The sequence below is a fragment of the Pseudonaja textilis genome, chromosome 2 (genome assembly GCF_049901715.1).
Source record: "Pseudonaja textilis isolate UNSWEBS1 chromosome 2, rPseTex1.2, whole genome shotgun sequence".
NCBI classification, from domain to species: domain Eukaryota; kingdom Metazoa; phylum Chordata; class Lepidosauria; order Squamata; family Elapidae; genus Pseudonaja; species Pseudonaja textilis.
In genome coordinates, this window is record NC_141991.1 from 113,884,582 (window position 1) to 113,908,424 (window position 23,843).

The 23,843-nt window shown below is 38.9% G+C and overlaps 3 protein-coding genes and 1 long non-coding RNA gene across 5 annotated transcripts; 2 read left to right on the top strand and 2 right to left on the bottom strand.

Moving 5' to 3' along the window:
• The first annotated feature begins 1,985 nt into the window (after positions 1 to 1,985).
• Positions 1,986 to 7,986, top strand: TSPAN10 (tetraspanin 10). The gene is made up of 3 exons (XM_026702152.2): positions 1,986 to 2,561; positions 5,272 to 5,867; positions 6,795 to 7,986. Exons 1-3 carry the CDS (start codon positions 2,385 to 2,387, stop codon positions 7,114 to 7,116), a joined length of 1,095 nt encoding a protein of 364 aa, XP_026557937.2. The 5' UTR covers positions 1,986 to 2,384; the 3' UTR covers positions 7,117 to 7,986.
• Positions 7,987 to 10,055: 2,069 nt separating this feature from the next.
• Positions 10,056 to 23,787, bottom strand: PDE6G (phosphodiesterase 6G). 2 transcript variants are annotated; one of them, XM_026701748.2, is made up of 4 exons: positions 23,675 to 23,787; positions 13,104 to 13,308; positions 12,064 to 12,104; positions 10,056 to 10,298 (listed from the first exon to the last, which is right to left on the bottom strand). In XM_026701748.2, the coding sequence occupies exons 2-4, from the start codon at positions 13,247 to 13,249 to the stop codon at positions 10,222 to 10,224; spliced, it is 264 nt and encodes an 87-aa protein (XP_026557533.1). In that variant the 5' UTR covers positions 13,250 to 13,308; positions 23,675 to 23,787; the 3' UTR covers positions 10,056 to 10,221. The 2 variants fall into 2 exon arrangements, with proteins under 2 accessions (XP_026557533.1, XP_026557532.1); XM_026701747.2 differs by having other exon boundaries at positions 23,646 to 23,784.
• On the top strand, positions 13,217 to 15,191 carry LOC148127030 (uncharacterized). The gene is made up of 2 exons (XR_015741845.1): positions 13,217 to 13,310; positions 15,141 to 15,191. It is a non-coding gene; the product is annotated as an uncharacterized LOC148127030 (long non-coding RNA).
• OXLD1 (oxidoreductase like domain containing 1) lies at positions 21,098 to 23,806 on the bottom strand. Its single transcript, XM_087924990.1, has 2 exons — positions 23,675 to 23,806; positions 21,098 to 21,668 (listed from the first exon to the last, which is right to left on the bottom strand). The coding sequence occupies exons 1-2, from the start codon at positions 23,801 to 23,803 to the stop codon at positions 21,234 to 21,236; spliced, it is 564 nt and encodes a 187-aa protein (XP_087781116.1). The 5' UTR covers positions 23,804 to 23,806; the 3' UTR covers positions 21,098 to 21,233.
• Positions 23,807 to 23,843: the final 37 nt, after the last annotated feature.

Consider the following 23,843-nt stretch of genomic DNA (forward strand, 5'->3'; position numbering starts at 1 on the left):
CTCCTCTTTGTGGCAGCCCCTCAAATACTAGAACAATGCTATCATGTCTCCCCTGGTCCTTCTCTAGTCCTTCTTTGCTTTGATGTGGTTTGGTGAATAAGCTACAATCAAGCCAGACCATGTTTTGTCATATTATAGAGATCAATCCTTCCTTATAAGATTGTCAGAATTATGTATGAGTTATCTTAGTAAGCCATATTATTTTTTCATTCTGTTATGATAAATGTATTTAGCTTTTTTAGCTTGCGACTGATTTATGACTCATGTTTATAATTCAGGTTGTAATGTGAACCTAGCTAATACATAGTGTGTCAACAAACTATGATTAAGGCAAAAGGTTAATGTGATGTATGAGCCTGGCTATTTTAATTTCAGATTTCTTGGATACTTTTAGCACTCTTTGAAAATGAAGTTATGTCATATCTAGATAGAATTGTTTTAAATTTAGATTGTTTTCCTCCCGTGTGTTAAGAGTGAAATTGCTACATTAATAAGGGAAATATAAAGTTAACATTACTTTTTATTTGTGTGTGGCTTGCTATACATATTTAGGTAAGCCATAGTATGCTTGATCAGAAGCATTGTATAAAACATAAACATCATAAGCCATTGTTTGCAAATCATTATGGCACATTGCTTATTAAGCCCAAAATGAAAAAGCCCACATGTGATAGGTGAATGTTAATAACTATTACTGTAAGAAGAAACACTGATCAAAGCATGCATTTGCAACACACTTTCATTCTGACAAAAAATTGAATGTTGTTCCAAATCATTTTTCAAACTATTCTTTGGAACATTACAGTTATGATATACAGTAATACCAATATGTTGTAACTGATTCATGATAAAATTTCACCTGATAAAATTTCACTAAACAATTTTATAGCCGTGGTATATAATATAGGCAACTCGTATATTGCAATTGTAGTTGCAGACTAATTAAACTGATCTAGTTCCAGGTAAATGTGTTTGAATTATCCATTTGTATTGGTTCCTCTCTGCAAAAGTTTAGCAGATTCAGGATTGTGTTTCTATACACACCTATCTGCAAATACTATATATGCCCTCTTGTGCATATCCCAAAACTTATCATTTTTAATGTACATGTCAATAGTAGGCAATCACAATGTATTGTATGCACTACACATCATAATCTCCTGGATTGTGTAGGTATGGAGAAGGTTATCTTGGTTTTTGGTGATGCTGCATAGCCTTGTACATATTCAATCCAATACAGTATTTAGTTTAAAATTACTGTAATTGTAAGGTTTTTAAAAACCATGTTTTATATAATACACCAGGGGTGTCAAACTTAAGGCCTGCGGCTGGATCCGGCCCACGGGGTGCTTAAATCTGGCCTGTAGGGCTGGCCTGGAAATAGCAAAGGACCGGCCCACGGTGCCACTGGCAGCCAAAACAAGGTGAGGGTGGAGCTACATGCAGCCCTCTGTGGCCCATTTTCAGCCTGGACAACCTCCTACAGCACTTTGTGGGCCCAAACAGGCCGGGTGCCTTGTTTTGGTCCACAGAGTGCTGTAGGAGACCTTCCATGTCAAAAACCTGGTGTGCGAGGGCTGCATGTGGCCCCATATGCCCCCATTTTGTCCAGCAGAGTGTTGCAGGAGGCGTCCATCCCGTCTCCCATGACCCAGCCAGCTGGCCTGCAGAGGAAAACTACAATGCTTATCTGGCCCTCAAAGAAATCCAGTTTGACTTTGACACCCCCATAATATACCTCTTGATAACAAGATTAAACATTATTATTACTTTAGAGATAGGAAACCAAGGGTGAGGGAGAATGGGTTCATTTCAACCATGGAGAAAATTTACAAATGAGTTTGGAAATTCCCATCTATATCCATATTTACTAAGTGGATTGAGGCCAGATACTCTACAATTTGTACACACTCCCTTTTTGATATTAAATGTGCCTCTTGTTCACAATATACTTTTTATCTTGATATTTGTTACAGAAGGCCTTAATGCAACAGCAATCCCACATTTTTGTACATCTCTGGGTATATAATTATAAAGGTCATGCAAAGTATTGAAATGTATGTGAAATAATTGGAAGCAGCTTTTCAAATAACGTAGGCTTGGGAGCTTTGCAAAAGATACATCTGCTTTAAAGATTGAAAGAAAGGTGTTTTATTTGTACTCCTATGCATTATAAACCTTAACTATCCCGTCGGAATGTTTTACACAGACTTAATAGTTATACAGTACTATGCACTCAGCTGACAGGCATAATTATATACTACTGTTTAATGAATATACTTACGGCAAGTGAGACAAAGCAAGTCTTTTTAAGCTGAGAAATGTGATTTCTCACATGATGCAAGTATGACTTTGGTAGGTTTACTCCAAAATTCTCCTCATACATGAATGTTGGACTGTTAACTGGCTACTCCAAAGAGCTGCAGAACCATTTCAAATCCATTTCATGCTTTACATTAAATATGAAGAAATCAATTACAATTGTGAATTCTTTCTTGAAATATCTTTACTTTCCGAGCACCAAGATGGGAGAAGATGAAATAAAAGCTTTGCTATCAAAGGTAATAACAAGGATTTATGTTACATGTTGGCCTTGTTTCAGCTTTTATCCAAGAAGATCTTGGGTCTTTGTTCTTGGCATATGATGCTACTTTTCAGTTGTGTTTGTTTCTTAACTGGGAGATTATTAATTCTTTGTTGTCTAGGAAGCAGATGTAAGAAAGTATGACAAATGCTTCAGAGTTGTCAACTCTCTAATCCATCCTGCAGCAATCTCCAATAAGAAATAGTATTAATAACTGTAAACAAGCATATTTATTGAAAGTAAAATCCCAGGGAATTTTATGTCACTTTTTTCAGATAAATATGCTGAATTATCTTAGCTATCTCACAAGTGCCCCTTAAAAACGATCAAGGTTTTAGCTTTGATTATTTTAGTAACTTTTCAAATTAAAAATAGTTCTTTGCTGACAAAGAGGTATTTTCAGTCCCACTTTATGTTTATTTCTCCTGGCAATGTTACTTCTGCTTCCACATTTATCTATACAAGTGTCAACCTGACCACCACTTTTTCATATTGCATCTCTTCAATTATTTAAAATGGTTCCTTTTTCAGATCAAATTGTATCTTACTGTATCAGTATCTTTTGCTCTTGTCCATGACTTGTGGGTGGGTGGGGGCATTTGCTGAATGAAATTAGGTAGCCAGAGGAAATACTATACTAATCAAAACCAAAATCAAATGTGTACATACCTTTTTTAGTTAAACAATTCCAGAAGGCTTTCTGGGTGCTGATCACCCACACGGCTGTGTATTCCTCTGTGTGCCCCAATCAAGGCAACAGAGCCATGCTTTCACAGCATTCTGGAAGGCCAGGAGGGTGACAGTCGGCCCAATTCTGAGGGGAGAATGTTCCACAGGGCAGAGGAAATGGCAGAGAAGGCTCTCTTTCTGGACCCCGCCAGTCAGTCTTCTTTAACTAATGGGGTGTGCAACATACGTTTCCTGTCTAACCAGGTGGGATGGACTGATGTAATGAGACAAAGATGGTTTCTCATTATTAGAAGATCAGGTTCTATTTTCTGTGGATTACATGGACACAGTTCATTCCTATCACACTGTGTAGTTAATCTCACCAGGGCAAGAGTCTTTCACATCCTACCAAGTGGTCGCTCTTGGTTAACAAATTAGCATTGCCAGTACTTCCAACCACTGATATATTTAGGCTACTTTCTCAGAATAATAGTCTATATGTCGGATAATAGTTTGACATCCATAAAGGTGTATGTCCATTTTTTTAAATATGCAAAATGCTAGAAATTAGTTTTTTATGTAAATGATTCCAGAAAAAATGGTTGAGGGAGGTATTATAAGTACTTTTCTGCCTTCTGCACAGAAGTGGATTTGAAGCTGTACAGAAGCAGATAGATAACTCAACAAGATGTCCATAACAAATGACATTTATTGGTTCATCAGGTATCCTCATAACTCATGTTTGTGACGAAGTTCTTCTTTAATGACCAATCCTTTGTATATCTGCCTTGTAGTAAAAGTTGGTTATCTCCTAACCCATCTTGTAGCAATAGAAAGAAGCTGCCATGAGTTAGAGTTCAGGCAAAAGTGAGGAAAACCTCCCCAACCCTTTGAGGGTCAATTTAGTGACCAATCAGGATCACAGATGTGGCCAAATGACATGAACTACATTTTTCCCAGGATACCTTTAACTACTTTTACCATGATGCATTCCCTTAAGGGGACAGCTCATAATTCCTAAGTAACTATCCAATTCCCATAGACTGGCTGGGACAGCACAAGTACCTTATTAAAATTATTGCATTCTTTCACAGATTTTTTTTCTTAGGGTTATATCATATTCCATCTAGAGTCGTTAAAGCAGGCAGTGTACAAAAGTACATAAGTAACATTGGAAATCAGAAATCAATATACTGGTACATAGAAGGTCTATGCCTCTTCTATCGAACAATAGAGTATGAGAAGAAAAATCATTGCCTTCAGTGTACAGGTAGTCCTTAACCTGTAAGCACAATTGAGCATGAAATTTCTGTTAGTCTCAGACATTTATTACGTGAGTTTTGCCTCGTTTTATGTTGTTTCTTGCCACTTGTTAATTTAGTAACATGACTGTTAAGTGAATCTGGCTTTCCCATTGACTTTGCTTCTCAGAAGGTCGCAAGAGGTGATTACATGATCCTGGCAACTGTCATTAATATGAAACTGTTGCCAAGCATCTGAATTTTGATCATGTGACCACGGGGATGCTCCAATGGTCATAAGTGTGAAAAATGGTCATAACTCTTTTCAATGCTGTTGTAATTTTGATCAGTAACTAAACAAACTGTTGTAAATCAATGACTACCTCTATGTTGATTACACTCAGTTACACAATTACATTCAGTTTTGGCCATAGTAGCTAGGATTAAAGCCATACTCAAATCAGGAAACATCTGGATGGCCATAGTTTCCTCATCCATGCCATAGATTCCAGATGTATTGAAAGGTATACTTAATCCCATGAGGTCCCAAACATCTTGGATGCTATAATCTAATGGCATAGAGGAATGAATCTTCTTGTTGTTTTTAATAATCCAGTCATATTGTAAAAATGTTAAATTTTAAAAACCGACACAAAAATATTTCAGAGTTATGTATTGCCTTTCAAATGCTGTAGGGAAAATGCATTTTCTATCTTACTTTGTTTCCTATTTCTGATATATAATTTGCATTCTCTGATTCTCTTCTTTGTTGATTAGAATGATCACAAGTATTATTCATATAAGGCACAAGGCACACCTCTGAGCCCTGATGGACAAGAAAGTGGTTGTTCTTGGAATCCGACAAGACAACGGTACCTTCTTCATCAGTCTTCCCATCTTCCTCTGGATTCATTTAGCCACTGTGCTAAATGCTTGACCTTTACTTGGAACACAATTTTCTCCATTACAGGATTATTCATTTTGTCTATAGGAATTTGGGGGCTCTCAGAGAAGGAATCCCTGGAAAGTGAACGAATAACATATTTGGGCAGTGACCCCATGCTTTTTTTTGTGTTAGTGGGGCTAGTAGCTACATCTATATCTCTTTTGGGCTGTACAGGAGCCCTCTTTGAAAGCATCTTTCTTCTGAAGCTTTTTACTGGAGGAATAATGTTTTCTTTGGTTTTGGAAGTTTTGAGTGGACTTGTTGTCTTTTCTCTGAGACAACACATAAAGACTTCCTTGCAAAATTTTCTTACGGTGGCAATGTTACAGTATCAGGATGACCTAGATCTCCAGTTCATTATGGATGAAATTCAAGCAGGCCTCCAATGCTGTGGAGTAAAGTCTTATCTGGACTGGAAAGCAAATTTGTGAGTAAATTTTTTGGCCTATCTATCAGTTTCCATGAAAGATAGGTGTGCCAAAGCAGTGGAGTATAACTGTAATCCTGGGAGAACATGACAGTCTATTTTTTGGTTAGCCATACATGCTGTTTAAATATTAGTATCTTTGTTTATTGAGAAGGCACTGTGGTGTGTTTTCATCTTTACTTGTTAGATATTCTAGATAATTCCTAATCTGTTTGATTTAATATATTATCTCTGATTATAGTAATAGTAGAAATAAACAGTTTTCATTGAGAAAGCTTTACATAAGATCTGTAAACACATTCTTGGCCCAGTCATCTTTAACAACCTCAGCTGCCTGTTCAGCACAGGAGGGTGGAGATTAAATTCAGTCTATTTCACTATCTCAAGAACTCAGGTCATGTTATCAGAACTGGGTCTTGTCAGTTTGGAAACCAAACATAAATAGATATCGCAAGGAACATTATCCTTTTGTCACATAGGTGATAGGTAAAATTAGTTTCAGCCCATTCAAAGTTTTTATAGTTAGGACTTTAGACCTAAGCTGATTCCTTAGGAGAGATTACAGTTGTACTTACTGCTCCTTGATAACTGCAGGAGGCTTGAGTCCTAGCAAGCAGTCTTAATGGCTGATTTTATGAACTACCCATTAGATAAAGAGGGAAAAAGGAAAACTGACATACGGATAGAATCCTGCATGATTTGTGCTAGAATCTCAAGATTTTCTGAATCCCAGTAGCAATGGGGGGCGGAGTGTTTTCTTGTTGTTGCATATATAGATCTTGAACCAATGAATTCACAGATAGATTGGCCATGGGATCTGGTTTATATTGGGAGGATGAAGTAGATACTGGAAAAACCTGGGAGATACACTTTGGGATGAACTTAAGAATGAAACATTTCTTTCTTTTTTTTTTTTTTACCTTACAGGTATTTTAACTGCACTTCTCCAGGTGTGCAAGCCTGTGGCGTTCCTGCATCATGTTGTGTGAATCCACTAGAAAATGGTACCATCCTGAATTCGCAGTGTGGCTTTGGCACCCTAGGCATGGAGGAGTTTGCAGTTCAAAGCACCATCTATCTTGGAGGCTGTGTTCCTCAGTTAAACAGATGGCTCAATAGTCACGCAGGAACAATAGGCTTCTTTGCTGTAGTTTTGGTTGTGATTGAAGTAGGTAGCTTGTTTCTGGCCAGTAAGCTCCTGGCAGGCATTGCTTCTGCTCGGACTCAACATTATAGCAATAGCACTTAGAGTTGTAAAGACTTCACAGTGCTTTTATAGCCTTCTCTAAGCGGTTTAGAGTCAGCCTATTGCCCCCAACAATCTAGGTCATTTTACCCACTTCAGAAGGATGGAAGGCTGAGTCAACCTTGAGCCTGGTGAGATTCGCACTGTCAAATTGCAGGCAGCTGGCAGGCAGCAGAAATAGCCTGCAGTATTGCATTCTAACCACTGCGTCACTGCGGCCTTTATAGTGGGGAAGGAGGGCATGCATTAGCTCTCCTATTGCTAGAGATGGATGTATTCATACTCCTTTGAGGAATATAAATCTAAAGTATTATGTAATACCTTTTATGCTAGTTAATTTACCCAGGATAAAACGGATAGGGAAAAAAACAACAAAAGCTGGTTTTTATATGTATTTATCTTGCTCATTCTCCTAGTTCCCTGTTTTCTGATAATTCCTGCTACCTCTTCACTCGCTACATACTTGTAAACATAGTCAGAAAAAGAGAAATAATGTAGCAGAAGACCTTTACACCCAGGCCACTTCCCTATAAATCTAGCAACTAATTATTCATAGTCATTTCATAAAGCCATTCATTTCTGATTTTGATATGGAACTACTTCCAATCCAGATACAGGATTGCAAAACAAGAAGCAAAAAATAGGAACACTTCGTTCCTTCTGATACTTTCTCACGCTTTTCTGAAATGAAAGTACAGTAATTCAGAGTTGCATATTGTAGCAGATCTCCACTGATGAGATACTGAGGGGGCAAATGCAAAAGGCACCAGTGCGACTACTTTGCTGCATGCTCACGTTCAGAATACAAAACACAAGTAACAAGAGACCTTGGAGGACTTCTAGTCTAATCCCCTGGTCAAGCAGGAAGCCCCTATAGCAGGGGTGTCCAACCTTTCACCTTCCCTGGGCCACATTAGAAGATTAAAATTTGGTTTGGGCCGCACATAAAATAAAATAACAGTAAAGATATCTGATCATCCAAAAAAACCATAGGAAACATAGTTAACATATTAAATTTATTTGGAAATGAAGTTAGTGAGATGTTTTTATTATTTATTAAAAATTATTTATTTTTTATCATGGTTTTTTATTACGGTTTATTTTCCGGCCAAATTTTGCAGAGGGGGGGGAGAAAGCTCGCCCGCCTCGCGCCTACCTCTCCTCCTGCAAATGGCCCGGCTGGATGAGTCAGGACTGGAAGGCAGAAGCAGCAGTGGTGGCGGCAGCGGTGGCGGGGGAAGAAGCGGCGGCGGCGGCGGGGGTAGAAGTGGCAGAGGGGGCAGAAGCGGCGGCGGTGGTGGCAACAGCAGGAGGTGGCAATCTGACGGCGCCCGTCTTTTCTATTGCTGCTTGGCCTGGCGCTCACCTCGCCCCACCTCGTGCCTGCCTCTCCTTCTCCTCGCTGGCTCTGGCACGAAGGTTGGGGTGGGCACTGGGCTGCATTACGAGGCGACCTGGGCCGCATGCGGCCCGCGGGTTGGACAAGCCTGCCCTATAGCATTCTGGACAAATAGCTGTCCAATCTCTTCTTAAAACCTCCACTGTTAAGAGCACCCATGACACCTAGAGGCAACACTTTCCACGGATTAATTGTTCTCACTGTATGGAAATTTCTCCTTATTTCTAGGTTGGTTCTTTCTTTGATAAGTTTCCATCCACTGCTTCTTGTCCTGCCCTCAGGTGCTTTGGAGAAGAGCTTGACTCCATTTTCTTTGTGACAGCCCATTAAATTTTGGAAGACTGCTATCATGTCACCCCTGGCCCTTCTGTTCATTAGATTAGACATATCTAGTTCCTGAAAACGTTCATCGTACGGTTTAGCCTACATCCCCCTAATCATCTTTTTCTTTTCTGCCCATTTAGAGTCTCAACATCTTTTTTGTATTGTGATGACCAAAACTATCATATTCCAAGTGTGATCTTACCAAAGATGAGCTTTCCAAAGACACTTATATTGCCCGATATAATATTTTCCTCCTATGCTTCATTTCAGTCCTGGTTGTAAATAGTTTTGGTTCATTAATTATATATAATGCTTTCCTTCTTAAATCTCTTCTGTGTCATATTTGAATGTCTATAATCAACAATTTTGACCCACAGAATTAAATGCATCAATTGTTACATAGCAACAGTATAGACAACCCTTCTAAAATTTAATGGCTTTATGTGTGGTGGAGAAATTGAGGTTTGAATCCTGTATTCATTTATCTAGAAGTAAATTTATCTGGAATTCATTGAAAGTATGTCTGCTCCACTAAAAAGGAAGTTTCATTTAAATAAATATCTATCTCATCCAACACTTTATTCTGTTTATTCTTGTTGAAAGTTTCCTCTCCAGGATTATACAGGAGCAGCACTTTAATATTTTCAATATTTTTATTTTGTCAAATTTAAATTTGTAATTGTTGAGATTTCTTTTAAATCTTAAAGGTTCACCACTGCAGTCCATCTCCTGGACCTTCAATTACTGGCAACTTACCTAAGCAAGAAATATTAGAGTAGTTTTCAATTAGGTCAGCTACTGCTCACAATTGTTATGATCCAAGAGACAGATCAGAAGGAAAGAGGACCAGTTTGGTTTAGTGGTTAAGATACCAGGCTAGAAATTAGGAAACTGATAGTTCTAGTCCCATTTTAGGCATGAAAGCCAGCTGGATGATTTTGGGTCAGTCACTCTCTCTCAGCTCATGATGTTAGGCTCAGACAACGAACAATGAATTCCTGTTGCAACCAATGGACATTCAGATGATCCAGAAAAAAGTGGGGACCCTGCACATGTGGGGAAAAAAAACACTAGGATTAAAAAAAAAAGATTAGAAGGAAATGATGGACTTGTAAAATGTGGGGCTTACTGTGCATAAAATGAAGTAATTTCTCTGTGATTTTATTTTTTTTTTGCAAATGTTTAATAGGAGGGGGAAAAATCCTTGCAGGAACAATAATAAGAGACCAAGCCTAAGATTTATTTACTTGGATTTTATTTTAGTGAGCAACTGTTATAGGACCCAACAGGCTACTACTGGGAAAGTGAATTTGCAGGGATAATATGGATGCTCACGAACTGTTCTTGCTTGCTGAATGAAAGGCCTGTTTCTGGCTTCTATGTCATCAAATGATACCATACTGTGCCAGTTCATGGAGTTCCAGGTGGCTGAAAGCTTCCCAAGGACAGATCACCGTGATATCTGAAAGAGAGCAAAGTCCACATCAGTTCAACCCTGATTACATCTTGCCAGCATTAACGTTCTGATGATATGAAGATGTCTTCAAAGTGCATAAGGTGTTTGAAAAATCAGATAGTGGAATGGGATCTTGATCAATCTTTGAATCCTTTGGAATAGAACTGAGGGCTACAGTCACCTTATTGCCATCTGATCTAAGTACCAATGCAGATGTTACATACGTGTGGATATTCAATACTTCCATACAGCCATTCAAAAGGATGGAGGACCAAATGGGCTACAGCAGTTATCCACAGCCAAATAAATAAGGACATTTTAGAAAGCAGATAGACTGATTCAGACCAGTAGTGGGATTCTTTTTTTTTTTTTACTACCGGTTCTGTGGGTGTGGCTTGGTGGGCATGGCAGGGGAAGGATACTGTAAAATCTCCCAGCAGAGGTGGGATTTGCCGGTTGTCTGAACTACTCAAAATTTCTGCTACCAGTTCTCCAGAACTGGTCAGAACCTGATGAATACCACCTCTTGAAGATGCAGACTTTGTTCATGAGACTTTGTTCATGTGCATTGAAGCTTAAGATGTAATTTATGGTTACTGTGTAGCATAAAACCCAGCTGCAAACAAAGCACGTTTATAGGAATTTATGGGAGGAAAAGGATAACAGAGGTATTTGCGCCCCTGATAGCATTTTTGGAATAGGATGCTTATAGTATTCCTAGGCCTACACAATGCTTTCAATCCAGCTTTCAAAAGATATTTAAGCATGCAAAAGCACAAATACAACACTTGTTGGGCTGTAACAAGGTGTTCAGAGAGGTGCCACTTTCACACACTCACACATGCCAAAACAGCTTTTGGAGCACTGTTTGTCTCTATATTGCAAAATACAAATCATACTTCAGCATGATGTCTGGCCCCTTTATACTGATACAAATAAAAAGTTTGATAAAAAAAAGATGTGCCACATGCAGCTTAGTGCTGTTAGACTTTATCCGGGTGGATCTTCTGCACTAGGTACATACATTCTTTCTGCCAAAACTCATGACTGTCTGATAATCAATAGTAAAAGCATGTCAAGTACTTTTTGAAGTCATTTACTTCCCTGTCCCTCTTTCTGATGTGCCCCTGAAGCCAATTTCTATGCAAGAACCACTTGCACTTGGATAAATATGATACTCCTGTTGCAATCCTGGATGGAAAAAAAAAACTCTAGAGAAGAAAATATGAGGACTCCCATGAAAGTAATCTGGCTGAAACTTTGCTTTTTGCACCTGCTGGTCTGGAGATGCTATCAATAATCATACAAATCAGCTAAGAGGAGTTGGTGGAATTGTGTTGGCTCTGCCCAGATTTGCCTACTAAATAGTAATTCCCTGGTTTTTTTGGAGCAGGTTCTAGGGTTGATCCTTCCTAAAACAAATTGATAAATATCTGTTGTGGATTATATTCCTATTATGCAGGAACGTTCGTTACAGAAAAGAACAGAAATGTAACTACCAAAATATAGTAAAGGAATAAAATTACAGACACAAGGAATTCACAGTTTACTGAAGGAATTCAGTAAATTTAGACAAAGGAAGCAAGCCTCTAACATTATAAATGTTTCAATGTCAGTTGCCCCATTGCCCAAAATATCCCATCTGTGGCTGAAAACAGCTGGACCTGCCCATAAGCAATGCCAAGAAAGATAAAACTGCAAGGAACCTGCAGAAGCCTGACTTTCTCACTTCAGCACACTTCAGTTATTGTCATCAATCAATCCTTCATACCTGTTCCCAAGCCTTCCATACCGGGAATGTCATCACCAAACCTGCAAAAAAAAAAAAAAAAAAAAGAGAGAGAGAGAGAGAGAGAGAGAGAAAGAGAGAGAGAAGAGACTGTTTTCCTAAAAAGTTGGCTTCCACGCACAATAACTTCATGGAAATATTACCTCTTTATTCAGTTGCACATAGGTTAGGTGATTTAAAAAAAAAACTTTTCTTTTTGACAGAAGAGATTGATAGAAATAATGTAAAGGAGTTCAGGAACTGGTCTGCAGCTATACTGCAGGGAAACACCCATATAAATATCTAAGCAATGTACAGTTAGTCACTACATGGAATAACAGAGTTGGAAGGGACCTTGGAGGTCATCTAGTCCAACCCCCTGCTTGAGCAGGAGTGTCTATTCCAAATATTAGCCTCTACCTAGGATCGAACTCACAGCCTCCTGATTGTGAGGTGAGAGCTTCACCTCTAGGCAACCGCACTGGATCCTTGATTTATGACCACAATTGAACCCAAATTTTCCATTACTAAGCAAGACTGTTGTTTAAGTGAGCTTTATCCTATTTTATGACCTTTTTTGGCGCAGTTACTAAACAAAAACTGAAGTTGTTAAGTGAATCATAAGGTCATTAAGCAAATCTGGCTTCCCTATTGACTTCGCTTGTCACAAGCTGGCTGGGAAGGTTATAAATAGTGACAGTGCAACTGTCATGAATACATGCCGCTTGCCAAGCGCCCAAGTTTTGATCATGTGACTGTGATGATGCCGCAACAGTGTGAAAACTGGTCATAAGTCACTTTTTTTTAGTATTGTTGTAACTTCGAACACTTATTAAATGAATGGTTAAAAGTCAAGGTCTATCTGTATTTGTTTCTTTTCTATCCCACTTTACCCAATGCAATTGAACGACAGTTGTGGTTATGGCCCTGGAAGTCACACTGTGGCTTTGAAGTGCCAGTTGGGACCGGGACTCAAGTTGGGCGGCTTGATTTAAAAGAAAGTGAACCCCCTTCTTCCTGCAAGGTAACACTTTGTATCTCACCCTTGAACACCTTTCTTTGGTGGCTTGCTCTTGAACTGCCTGGTTTGTCTCTGTTTGAATTTGGGAGGGCCTTTCCTGGGAGTGACAGGCCCCCCAGTCACCCTGGTGGCAGATTTGAATTCTGGCTTTGGAGCTTCAAGGTTCATGGCTGGGATGAAAGAATGTCACTTTTGAACAAAAGCCCTCCTGATTTGGGTGGGTTAATCTGTTAGAAAAGAAAAATGAAAAATAATTGGAGTCTTATCATTAGATGCAGTTGAAATATGTCGCCTATAAACTCTGTTTGCATCTCCTCAAGGAATTTATTGTTAGAAGGCAAATCCACTTAAACATTAGAAAATGTTTCTAAACAGTAGGAGCAAATCAACTGACAGGCAATGGGTGTCATTCATTCATTCATTGGATGTGTTGAAGGAGAAAGCAAGCAACTATCCATCTGGGATGTTTTAAATTGGATATCTGTACTAATCGGAGGGTTGGACTCAAGGACCTCAATGGACACTTGCAGCTCTATGATTCTGAAGACCTGGACAAAAGAAATAAACAGAGTTCATTTGATATACTATGTGGGCACCCAGCCATGCACTAAGGTTATGAAATGAAATAACAATTGATTGCATAATCCTCCCCACTTCATAGGATCTGTCCCTTGCAGGTGATGTACTGACTGTTCATCATTATGTGACTAGGAAGGGTTGATGTACATACTTGAGTTGGGGTCTGTTTATGCAACTATTGATGCTGAAGTACCAGTTCTTCTGAAAACTCTAAATTTTCAGAGCCAATCAGAAAAATCAGGCTGCGATCCATAAAATATTTGGTTTCCTTTCTTGGCAATGTTAAGATCTGGTTTGGTCGAGCATTTTCCTGCTGCACTGCGATCACCTAATGCTTTGTTTCCATATCCATCACCAGAAATGAGTCCGAGGGGAACAACACAGTACGATACTACAGTAGAAGAATATTTCACCAGAGCCCTATGCTAAACTTGTTGCTGATAATCATTGTGCAGACAGACCACTTGCCAGGCACAATACTGGCAGCAGACCGGGGTGTGTGTGTGCATGCTATTGGGCATCATTCTGCAGGAAGTCTGGGTTTAATAAACCCTTGCATTTGCTTTGATGCAGAGACACTGATCAACTGATCTAGGGGTTTTACTTTGGGCAATTCTGCACTGGTTATTGGCTGCCATCCAGATAGAACAATGGGATAAAACAACATTAGTTTCATCCAGGGTGACACTTCTCGGATTCATATTCAAATCCCTGAAAAGATGCTAATCTGATTAGAGTGCTCCACCCCCACCCACCCCCAAGTAGTTTTAGGCTTGTTCCCAGGATGGAAAAGGATTTTCATGGTTTGTTTCATCAGCTCTTACTAATTTTCTCAAAGCTGTTCTATCACCCATCTTGATAAATTCAGCTCTGCAAGAGCAAGGTTATCTTTTGAGGGTAAAGTGCTAGAAATCATGGATTCCACAATTCAGCTGGCAACTCAGTTCAGAAGAATTTGCCTTCTGTCCCCCATTTTCTATGGGCTAAGAACAAAGCTACATAAATATATATACAAAAGCTTACAGTTTCACCTTTTTCCTGGAAACTTTTTAACATTTTGCAAACCCAGCTGTTTCTCTCACATCCATGAATATAACCAGCATCCACTATTTTAATTACCTAAATCTATAGAAGCTTTGATACCGGTAGCTGAACTCCAATTTTTCCGACTTCAGTCTCATTTGCATTTAGACTTGCATTTAGCCTCATTTAAATTGCACAACACATTCATTATCCTCGGAGAAAAGTTAGTCAGACAGGGTGAATTACCCAAACTGGCTTTGTTTAAAAACCACCCACCTGGGTCTCTTCCTTACAGATGGCTATAACCTTCCAGGAACACAGCCATGAGTTACTCCAGAAGAATGTAACAGCTGGAAAGTGGGTGGAATAAATTGGCTGGTGACTAAAAACTGATACAAATTTTCAGTTACTTACCAGAAGTTAAAGATGCACACACTCCAATGATACAAATTTTCAGTTACTTACCAGATGCACCCACTCCAACCCTTATCACAAGTCTTAAATAGCAGGTTTGTATGAGTCAGCCTTTATAATATGTATCTGTAGGTGGTCAAAGCTTGTTCTGGAGGGTTCAGAGGTGTTACAATGTATTATATTCCTCATAATAGGTTTATGACTCTTGCTTTTAATCCAGTATCATCCCTAGTTTATAGATACATTGTTTATAGTTTGTGTGCTTAGGTGAGGGAGAGGAAGGGGTTGTGAAGTGAATGTAGCTTCCCCATTTACCCTGCTTGTTGGAAGCCTCCTGGAAAATCATAATTACGTGACCCTCTAAGATGCTGCAACTATCGAAAATACATACCAGTTGCCAAGCGCCCAAATTTAGATCACTGACCACAGGGATGCAGCCTTAAGCGTGAGGACCGGTTATAAGTCACTTTTAGCATGGTCGTTAAACAGTCACTAAGCAAATGGTTTTATGTCAAGGATGGCTTGTATATTTTTTATACCATGTTTTAAAAATTCTAACAATTTTTAATATTTAAATATTACAAACAAAATATTGTTAAGCAATATTAGTGGGATAAGTTTGAAATATTCGCCTGTGTTGATTTTGGAGACAAAAACTTTCAGACCCACTTTCTTTTTCTAGCACCCTATAAATGAATCCATGACAATGTTTTCTATACCCTGAAACCCTGAGAGTATTTACACCAAGACAAATTCCTTGTGTGTCCAATCACACTTGGCCAATAAAGTATTCTAAAAAAATCTAAACCTACCCTGAAGATTTCAAAGAAAGCAACTAGGAAAGGAGATATCCAAGTAACTATTATTCTGGCAAACAGAGAAAGCTGCAACAACAGCTTGCTCCCCTAGACAAGGGTAGCAGATAAGAAAATCTAGTTAAGAATGCTTAAATTCCACCCATTCACCCATATTTTCTGAAATGGGGTTCATAGGTTTTGAAAATGAGGGCAGTTAATGTGATCACAAAGAATTATTCCAGTTAAAAGGAACCACTGCCATGATAGGATTGCCAGCTTATCAAATTGATCCTTTGAACAAATTGAAACAGGTGCAGTTAAGTTTCCTGCTGATTATAGTTGTGCTTTTAAAGTTGTAGCAACGTTTCGGCAGAATCTTATCTGCCATCATCAGGCTTCTGTATTGTGTTCATCTGAACAAAGCTGAATACCATACATGTAAGCACCTGCAAAACCTTAAGAAAACACACACACACACACACACACACATATCAGGGGGGATCTCTCTGTGCCCAGGTGTTTGCCTGGCTTGTGGTGTGGAGATTTTTTTGTTTGTGAGTGCAGGCTTCCAAATGATTGACAGTCTGGTGGAATCATCTCTTCTATTCATGCTTTCTGGTCTTTTTTCAATCTTTCCCCTGATACCTCCAGCTCAAACACACCCCAACCAGGCACCCAGATGAAACCTAGCTTCCTAACTAATGATAGCCGTCCATTTACCCGAAGACAAGCTGCACTAAAGGCCTCCAATAAAGTAACACAATGTTGCCAGCCTATCAAGAGACAAAAAGAGCCAAAAAACAGACAGGAGATATTAGAAACACCAATCAAGCAGAACACAGCAAACTCCAAGACCAATAAACACAGACCAAGACTCCCAACCAATCAGGGTGAAGAAAAAACCATTCTGGCACAGCAGTAGGCTGCCCCAAATTTAAATCTGAAACCACTATAAAAGCCTGACTCACAGATGAACACTATACAGAAGCCTGATGATGGCAGATGAGAGTCTGCTGAAACGTCGCTACAACTTTAAAAGCACAACTACAATGACGTGGGAAAATACCCAAACAAAGCTGAATGCCCATACATACATACATACATATATATAAATTTACTTCAGTAAATTTACTCTGAGAAGCGCAAGGCTGAAGACACAAGCCTGAAGATGATGACTGAGACGTCATCGAAACGTTGCCTAGATACTTCCAATTCTATGCAGGAGAAAACCCGAATAACCAAAGATCCACATACAAAAACCCGCGAAAACCTCAGAATACACACACACACACACACATATACATACATACATACATACATACACACACACACACACACACACACACATATATATATATATACATATTCGTCAGGCGCAACTGACAGCCATAATAGCAAGGACTCATCTCCCTCATTTGCTTTATAATCAAGGATCCAAACTTTGGGTTTGTTCTTTTACTGCCTATAAAAAGTCAACAGATGCCCCTATGTGTAGCTTATTCATACAAAATAGTAAGCTATGCTTGGCTTAACCAGTGTGTACTGAATCAACCACCAATCATTAGATTCCTACAATACATTTGGATATAAGTCATTATCTAATCATTGCAATTGATATGTTCAAACATCTTGTTAAACCTTAAATGGTTTGTTGCACAAAAGCAGCCCATAACAAGATCTTCTTGTAGTCCTTTTGAAAAGCAAGAAACAGTTAACTGCAAAGTTATAGCAATGGCAGTTGTCAGCTAAAACCTTCCAACATTATTTTCCACTGATGATCCTTTATGGAAAAAAGTAGAGGACAATGTAAGCCACTCAATGCTTTCACCCATGTCGAATGCTGACAATAAAGTGGGTGTAAGGACTTCACAAATAAAGGTCAGGGCTGCCTGACTGTACAGTGGCTAATCAGGCAGTAACCATGGATAAAGTATGTCCTTGCTACGGTATCTGGCATTGGATGACACAGCAATGCAAAACCAAACACAACTCACTGGTAAGCAGCGATTAAAGCCAGAGAGGTGACATCTTGCCTCCTCTTTGTTACTGTTCGGTTAAAAATAACAGTGTCCGTGTTATAGAACAGAGATACTGTGAAAGGAGCAGGGGGAAGGTTTTATGTCCTTCCATTCCCGTTGGGTCCTGTTTTACTTACCCTTCCATCTGCCATTTCTATGTGATATTCTGCCTCTTGAGTTTTGTCCAGAGGTTAACCACAAACCCCACATCCATATCCGGTCAACAAGTAAATCCTGGGGTGATAAGTTAAAGTAACTTTGAGTGAAACTAATTGTAAAACATTCTGCCCAGAACACAGTTTGACCCATAAATCAATTACTACATTTACTGATAGTCTAGTAAGTTTAATAAGCTATGCAACAAAGCCAATGACTAGAAAGAGATTTATTACCACTGCTTCCAATGGCATTCTCTATGCAGACATTCACTACTAAGCTAATCTAAGCAGAAAGTTTCTTAGTTTCCCTCTGTATAAAACATGAAACATTTGAGGTCTCTTTGTAAATTATAAACGGAAAGTGCTTCACACTGATGTGGACTTAATGGTTGAATTGACACAATGCATTAAAAGTGACTAAGATATACTAAGAGTTTGCTGAATTGCAGCTACAAGCTCAGACTGCAAACTTCCAGATGGCAGCAGAGTCAGGATTTTCTATATCTCTTTGTTGCCCTCTGTTGGTTGCATGGATTTTGCAAGGCAAATATGATAGCCCTACTTTACTGTAACCACCATATACAGAATAGGGCACAGTTGCTAACATGTTATGCCAAAAGCAGGCTATCCACATAATGAGTTTGCAAGTTCCAGTAATCCAGTAATTATTTATCTTATTATAAATACTATAGTGCAGGGGTGTCCAACTCAAGGCCCAGGGCACAGATCCGGCCCGCAGGGTACTTAGATCTGGCTTGTGTGGGAACCCTGGAAATAGTGAAGGATCGGCCCATGGTGCCTCTACCAGCAAAAACATGGCCCTCACGAGCTGCGTTTTTGCTGGCAGAGGGTTGCAAGAGGCCATCCCAGCTGACAATGGAACTCGGGCAGTTTCTCTGGCAGAGTGCTTGGGCCACAGGCGCCTGACATGAGTGATGTCAAGCTGGCCACACCCACCCTGGCCACGCCCAACCTGCCTCCAAGGTTAAACACAACCCTGATGCTCCCTCAATGAAATTGAGTTTGACACCCGTGAAAGAAAAAAGCACAAGATAAATACAAATTTAGAGTGTAATATACAGCAATGCATAGTGTGGTCACTTCACTTCCATGCTCAGCTGTGAAGCTCACCAGATGAGCTTAATTTAATTACTTTGACTAATCTTCCCAACATAACTGTTTGTGATTCACTGTTTAGTCGTGATTTACTGATTAAATAGATAAGTTTGCAAATATGCTAAATGCTTAAAATATCTATCTATCTATCTATCTATCTATCTATCTATCTATCTATCTATCTATCTATCTATCTATCTATCCATCCATCCATCCATCCATCCATCCATCCATCCATCCAATTACTATATTACTTTGTTTGTATGTACATGAGAGTTTATGCACTGGAGACAAATTCCTTGTCAAATCACACTTGTCCAATAAAGAGTTCTACTCTATTCTATCAATCATAGCTTCCCATCACACCAGAAGTGGCATACAACAAATGCGCTGGATCCACAAATTGTACTTAGCAAAAACCAAATACCACATTATCACTTACTGTGGGTGTACAAACTTTGTCTGTATACTGTGCAGAGGTCTTATTAACTTGGAGAAAAGGCAGCATGTATGGGAAATAAATATTGCTCTATAAAGTGCCACTGCATTAATACCACATCAAAATAAAAATCAAGATTTGAGGATAGTGCAGATGATGGAATTGTGCACAGTATACCAAGCAAAAATAAAATACAGAAGATAGCTGCATTCAGACATGACAGCAGGTCAATACAACAAACATCTGGAAGTAGTAGTGTATAGTGTTCTTTGTGACTATGTGCGTGCCTTTGAATGACTATTGACTCCTTCGTGGTTGCCTGGATTAGTCCCTGCAGATTTCTTGGGAAGGATTTTCAAAAGTCATTTGCCAAAGCCTTCTTCCTAAGACTAAGAGAAATACCGATTGGCCCATGGTCATCCAGCTGGCTTTGAATCCAAGGTAGCGTTAGAACTCACAACCACCCGGTTTATAGCCTTGTGCTTTAATTCCTATACCAAATTGATTCATAGATGTAGTGTATACAATCATTATTATTCACCTAAAATATTTGTAACTTTCTAAGTGCTGTGAAGATATGAAAAACAAGCCTGCTCCTGTTTTCAGCCTCTAACAGAAATGATGGAAAAGAGGAAAGAGAATGGAATAATAGATTCTTCCCTAGATGATAGATGAGGCCAGACTGGCTCCTCATGGGCCATCCAGTCTGCCAGCTGGTTTGTTGTGGTCTTCCTGTGAGCTAAAGGGACAGCTCTGCAATGGAATTTAGTGTCATGGTAAATTGCAAAGTTCAGAATATACTTTCCTTCAAATCTGCAGTATCATACCTGCTGGCAGATGGAGCAGATTTTTTTTTTAACCACAGAGCAGCAATGCAAGCATTTTATAGCTATTCAGAATGACTTAAGAGTTAGCCCAGGAGTTTTTGCATTTCAGCAAGATGATGGGGAAAGGACATTAATGGATCCTAAAGGAGTTATCCTGGGCTGTGATCCGAATGCAAAGATACACTAACAAACATAAAGCTAGATCTGGTCAATATATAAATAAATCTCCTGGGAATATCTTGTATGTCTGATGCAAGACCACAATGCAGCCTGTTTATTGTTTTAGCTTATCATAATGTATGAATCCAACCTTTAAGCCTTAGGGTTATCTATAAACACATCACAGCTTGTTCAGCAATTACACTGAAAAGGATATTGGTTCATTGCAGTGAGTGATCTTACTTTTCTACTAAAAGATGTTGGGATTGAAATTTGGCCCATGTTTATTGACGAAGAAAGGATCTTTCTAGCTGCCCACTTAAATCAGGGACTCCTTTGCTGCAATACTACCCATGAGATCACTGTGACATTCCGAAAACATGTGAAGCACAAACCCAGTTAATGAAAATAGTAGATCATACCAAATATCATCCCCCTGGTTTAAGAAGATGAAATTTTAAAAGAAGAGTCGTGCAATAATAGATGTACAGTCATTAGAACTTTTTATGTAAAATAAAATATATCATCTCTTACAGAAGGAACCATAAATAATTAGCTTTTCCTCTTCAACATCTCCTGAAGTCCGAAACCATGCAATACCATGTTCATCAGGTCAAAAATGTCAGTCTTTCTTCATACGGAACTTAATTTCCATCTTCAGGAACATTTTAATATTTTCATCTTCTATATGTTTCTCCACAGCCGCCAAAGCCTGCTCGCCACCATCCTTGTAGTATTTTAGAAGCTCTTCTGCATAAGCAATCCAGACACAGTTGTGGCATCCACTCATACAACACGTTGTGGGAGGGACAAGCGGTGGGGTGGCAAAACAGGACCCCGAAGAAGCAGTTTCCTTCTCGGAACATGATTTATCCTTCAGGGAAGGAGCCTTTTGGTTGCGGCTCTCTGCATCTGCACAGAAGCGACGCTGTCCACCGCTTAATAGTGCTGCAGGGAGCCAGCCTATATTTACTAACCTCCCATGGCAGGATCTTTTCAACAGGGCCAGCGTTGTTGTATCATTAGCCTCAAGGCCCCAAAACAGATATATATACTTCTGGTAAGAACAAAAACAAAATTAAACCCCCAATACGTCTATATCCCTCTTCTCTCTCATTTCCAGGACATCCAACCCATCTTTGAAATATAATCAAGCAAAGATACGACCTACAGAATTTCACTTATTTATCCAGACAATATGTCATGCCTATAAGATTTGGGTTACGTTCCACTTGTGACTTTCAATACGTAAAGAACAGTATTTCACTCTCTTGACGATGCTCTGAAAACAAAAATCAACCACATTCTGGTGAGATTCCGTCTCTTCTTTCTAATGTGTGACCTTTTACATAGAATGTTAAAAACTATGCATTTAAATAGATTCAGATTTAAAAACATTTTGACCTGGTATGAGAAAGTTGGCTTTGAAATGAATTATTAAATGGATACTATAAGCAATGTATAGTATTAGAATGCTAGTATTTATTCCAGAATATATTTTGAGTAGTGTTTTCTTCAATATAGATTTTAATGCATGTTACAATCTAGTTCAGGAAAAACTCTGGATGGCCTCATTTTATGTGACTCTGGGCCAGTTACCCTCTCTTAGCCCAACCCACCTCACACGGTTGTTGTAAGAAAAATAGGAAGAGGGAAATGTGTTGTATATGTTTTCCACCTTAAGTTATTTATAAAAAATAATAAAGATGGGGTATAAATTAAATAAACTAGACTGACAGATGCAGCTGAGAGGATTTTATTGATTCCTTAGCCCAGTATTTATTCCCCACAAAGGCCAAATTAGCTGGAAGGCAAAACTATTGTTCCTTTCCTGTCCTCTGATGAATGGTACTTAGCAGAGTTCCATTCTGATCCTAGAGAAAGTCTATAGCCATTCTAACTAGTATCACCCACTGATATTGTCCACAAATTTGCACAGCCCTCTTCAGATGTGAATTAAATTAGCAGTATCAGAAAGTTTCACAGGTATATATATAACGAGTATAACAAGAATATATAACAAATAATTAAATTAAGGGCATATCTAAAGAGAGATAGGAAATGGAACAAATTTATATAGTTGTTATTACTACTTGTCTTAGGCACTGAAAAATCAAAACAAATGACCCAAAAGAAAATATGTCAAGGATGCCACAATAATTTGTGAGATGTTTTGATTCATGGTAATATTTGATTGGAATGTGGTTTCGGGATTTTTTTTCTTACGCACCAATACAAGTGTTATTTAAATTAATACATACTCTAAAATTAATCTCAGCATATATTAATGCCCCATTTCTCCTTATTTCTGTTCTCTCAGAAGGAACCTATGGAATAATTGCCAGTTTTACAGTTTCATTAAATAGCTTATTGAATACTGAACATTTCTTTCTCAATCCTGAAACCATGATAGCATGTAGCTTTCAACCTGGTGTATCCAGATAGCTCAAGGGATTGGAGTATAAATCCCTTTCCGCTGCCTGTGTTGGCTGGGACTGACAAGAATTAACATCCAACACATCAGGAAGATATCTAGTTGTCTAGTCCTATTCTAGAAGCGACCTAGAAAGCAATTTTTGGCACTCTTTGTGATTGTGATACCAGGATAATTCCCCTTTGCTGAATATCCAGCACTAATAAGAGAATCTGAAGATCTTGGAAACATAATCATTATTTTAATACTGAATTCTAATGAAGATGCTAATTTCAAAGGACCGTAGAATCAGAAATGATGTTTTAACCATTTTAAAAAGAATTTAAAGGAGAGTTTGGGGCAGGATCAACACGAGGAGCTCTTCATCACTAGGGCTATTTCACAGCACTTTTTGATCCTCGGCCTGTTAAGCTGAAGACAGCTTGACTGCCTTCCAAATAAACATTGCCGAGACCAGACATTTAAATCATAATAGTGGTTGAAACAGAATAAACCAAATAAAGGTTGTTTAATTGAAAATGTACCACTTTGATTTATTAGGTAAACAAGCAACCCGCCCTTAGCATTTTGTGTGAATGCAGCTAAAACTGTGATTTTTACCTATTAATTCTCCTGGGTAAACTTCTCACCTGACCCGCTTCTGATGTACCAAAAGTGCTCACCAACCCCCGACGGCAGCAGAAAACCCCCAAAGGCAACATCTCTCCGGTCGCCTTTAGGCAACCCTGTCCCCTTCGCCGCCTGCCGGGAATTAACATCTCTCTCGCCCAATAGCAATCCCGATTCTTCTCTAACTTC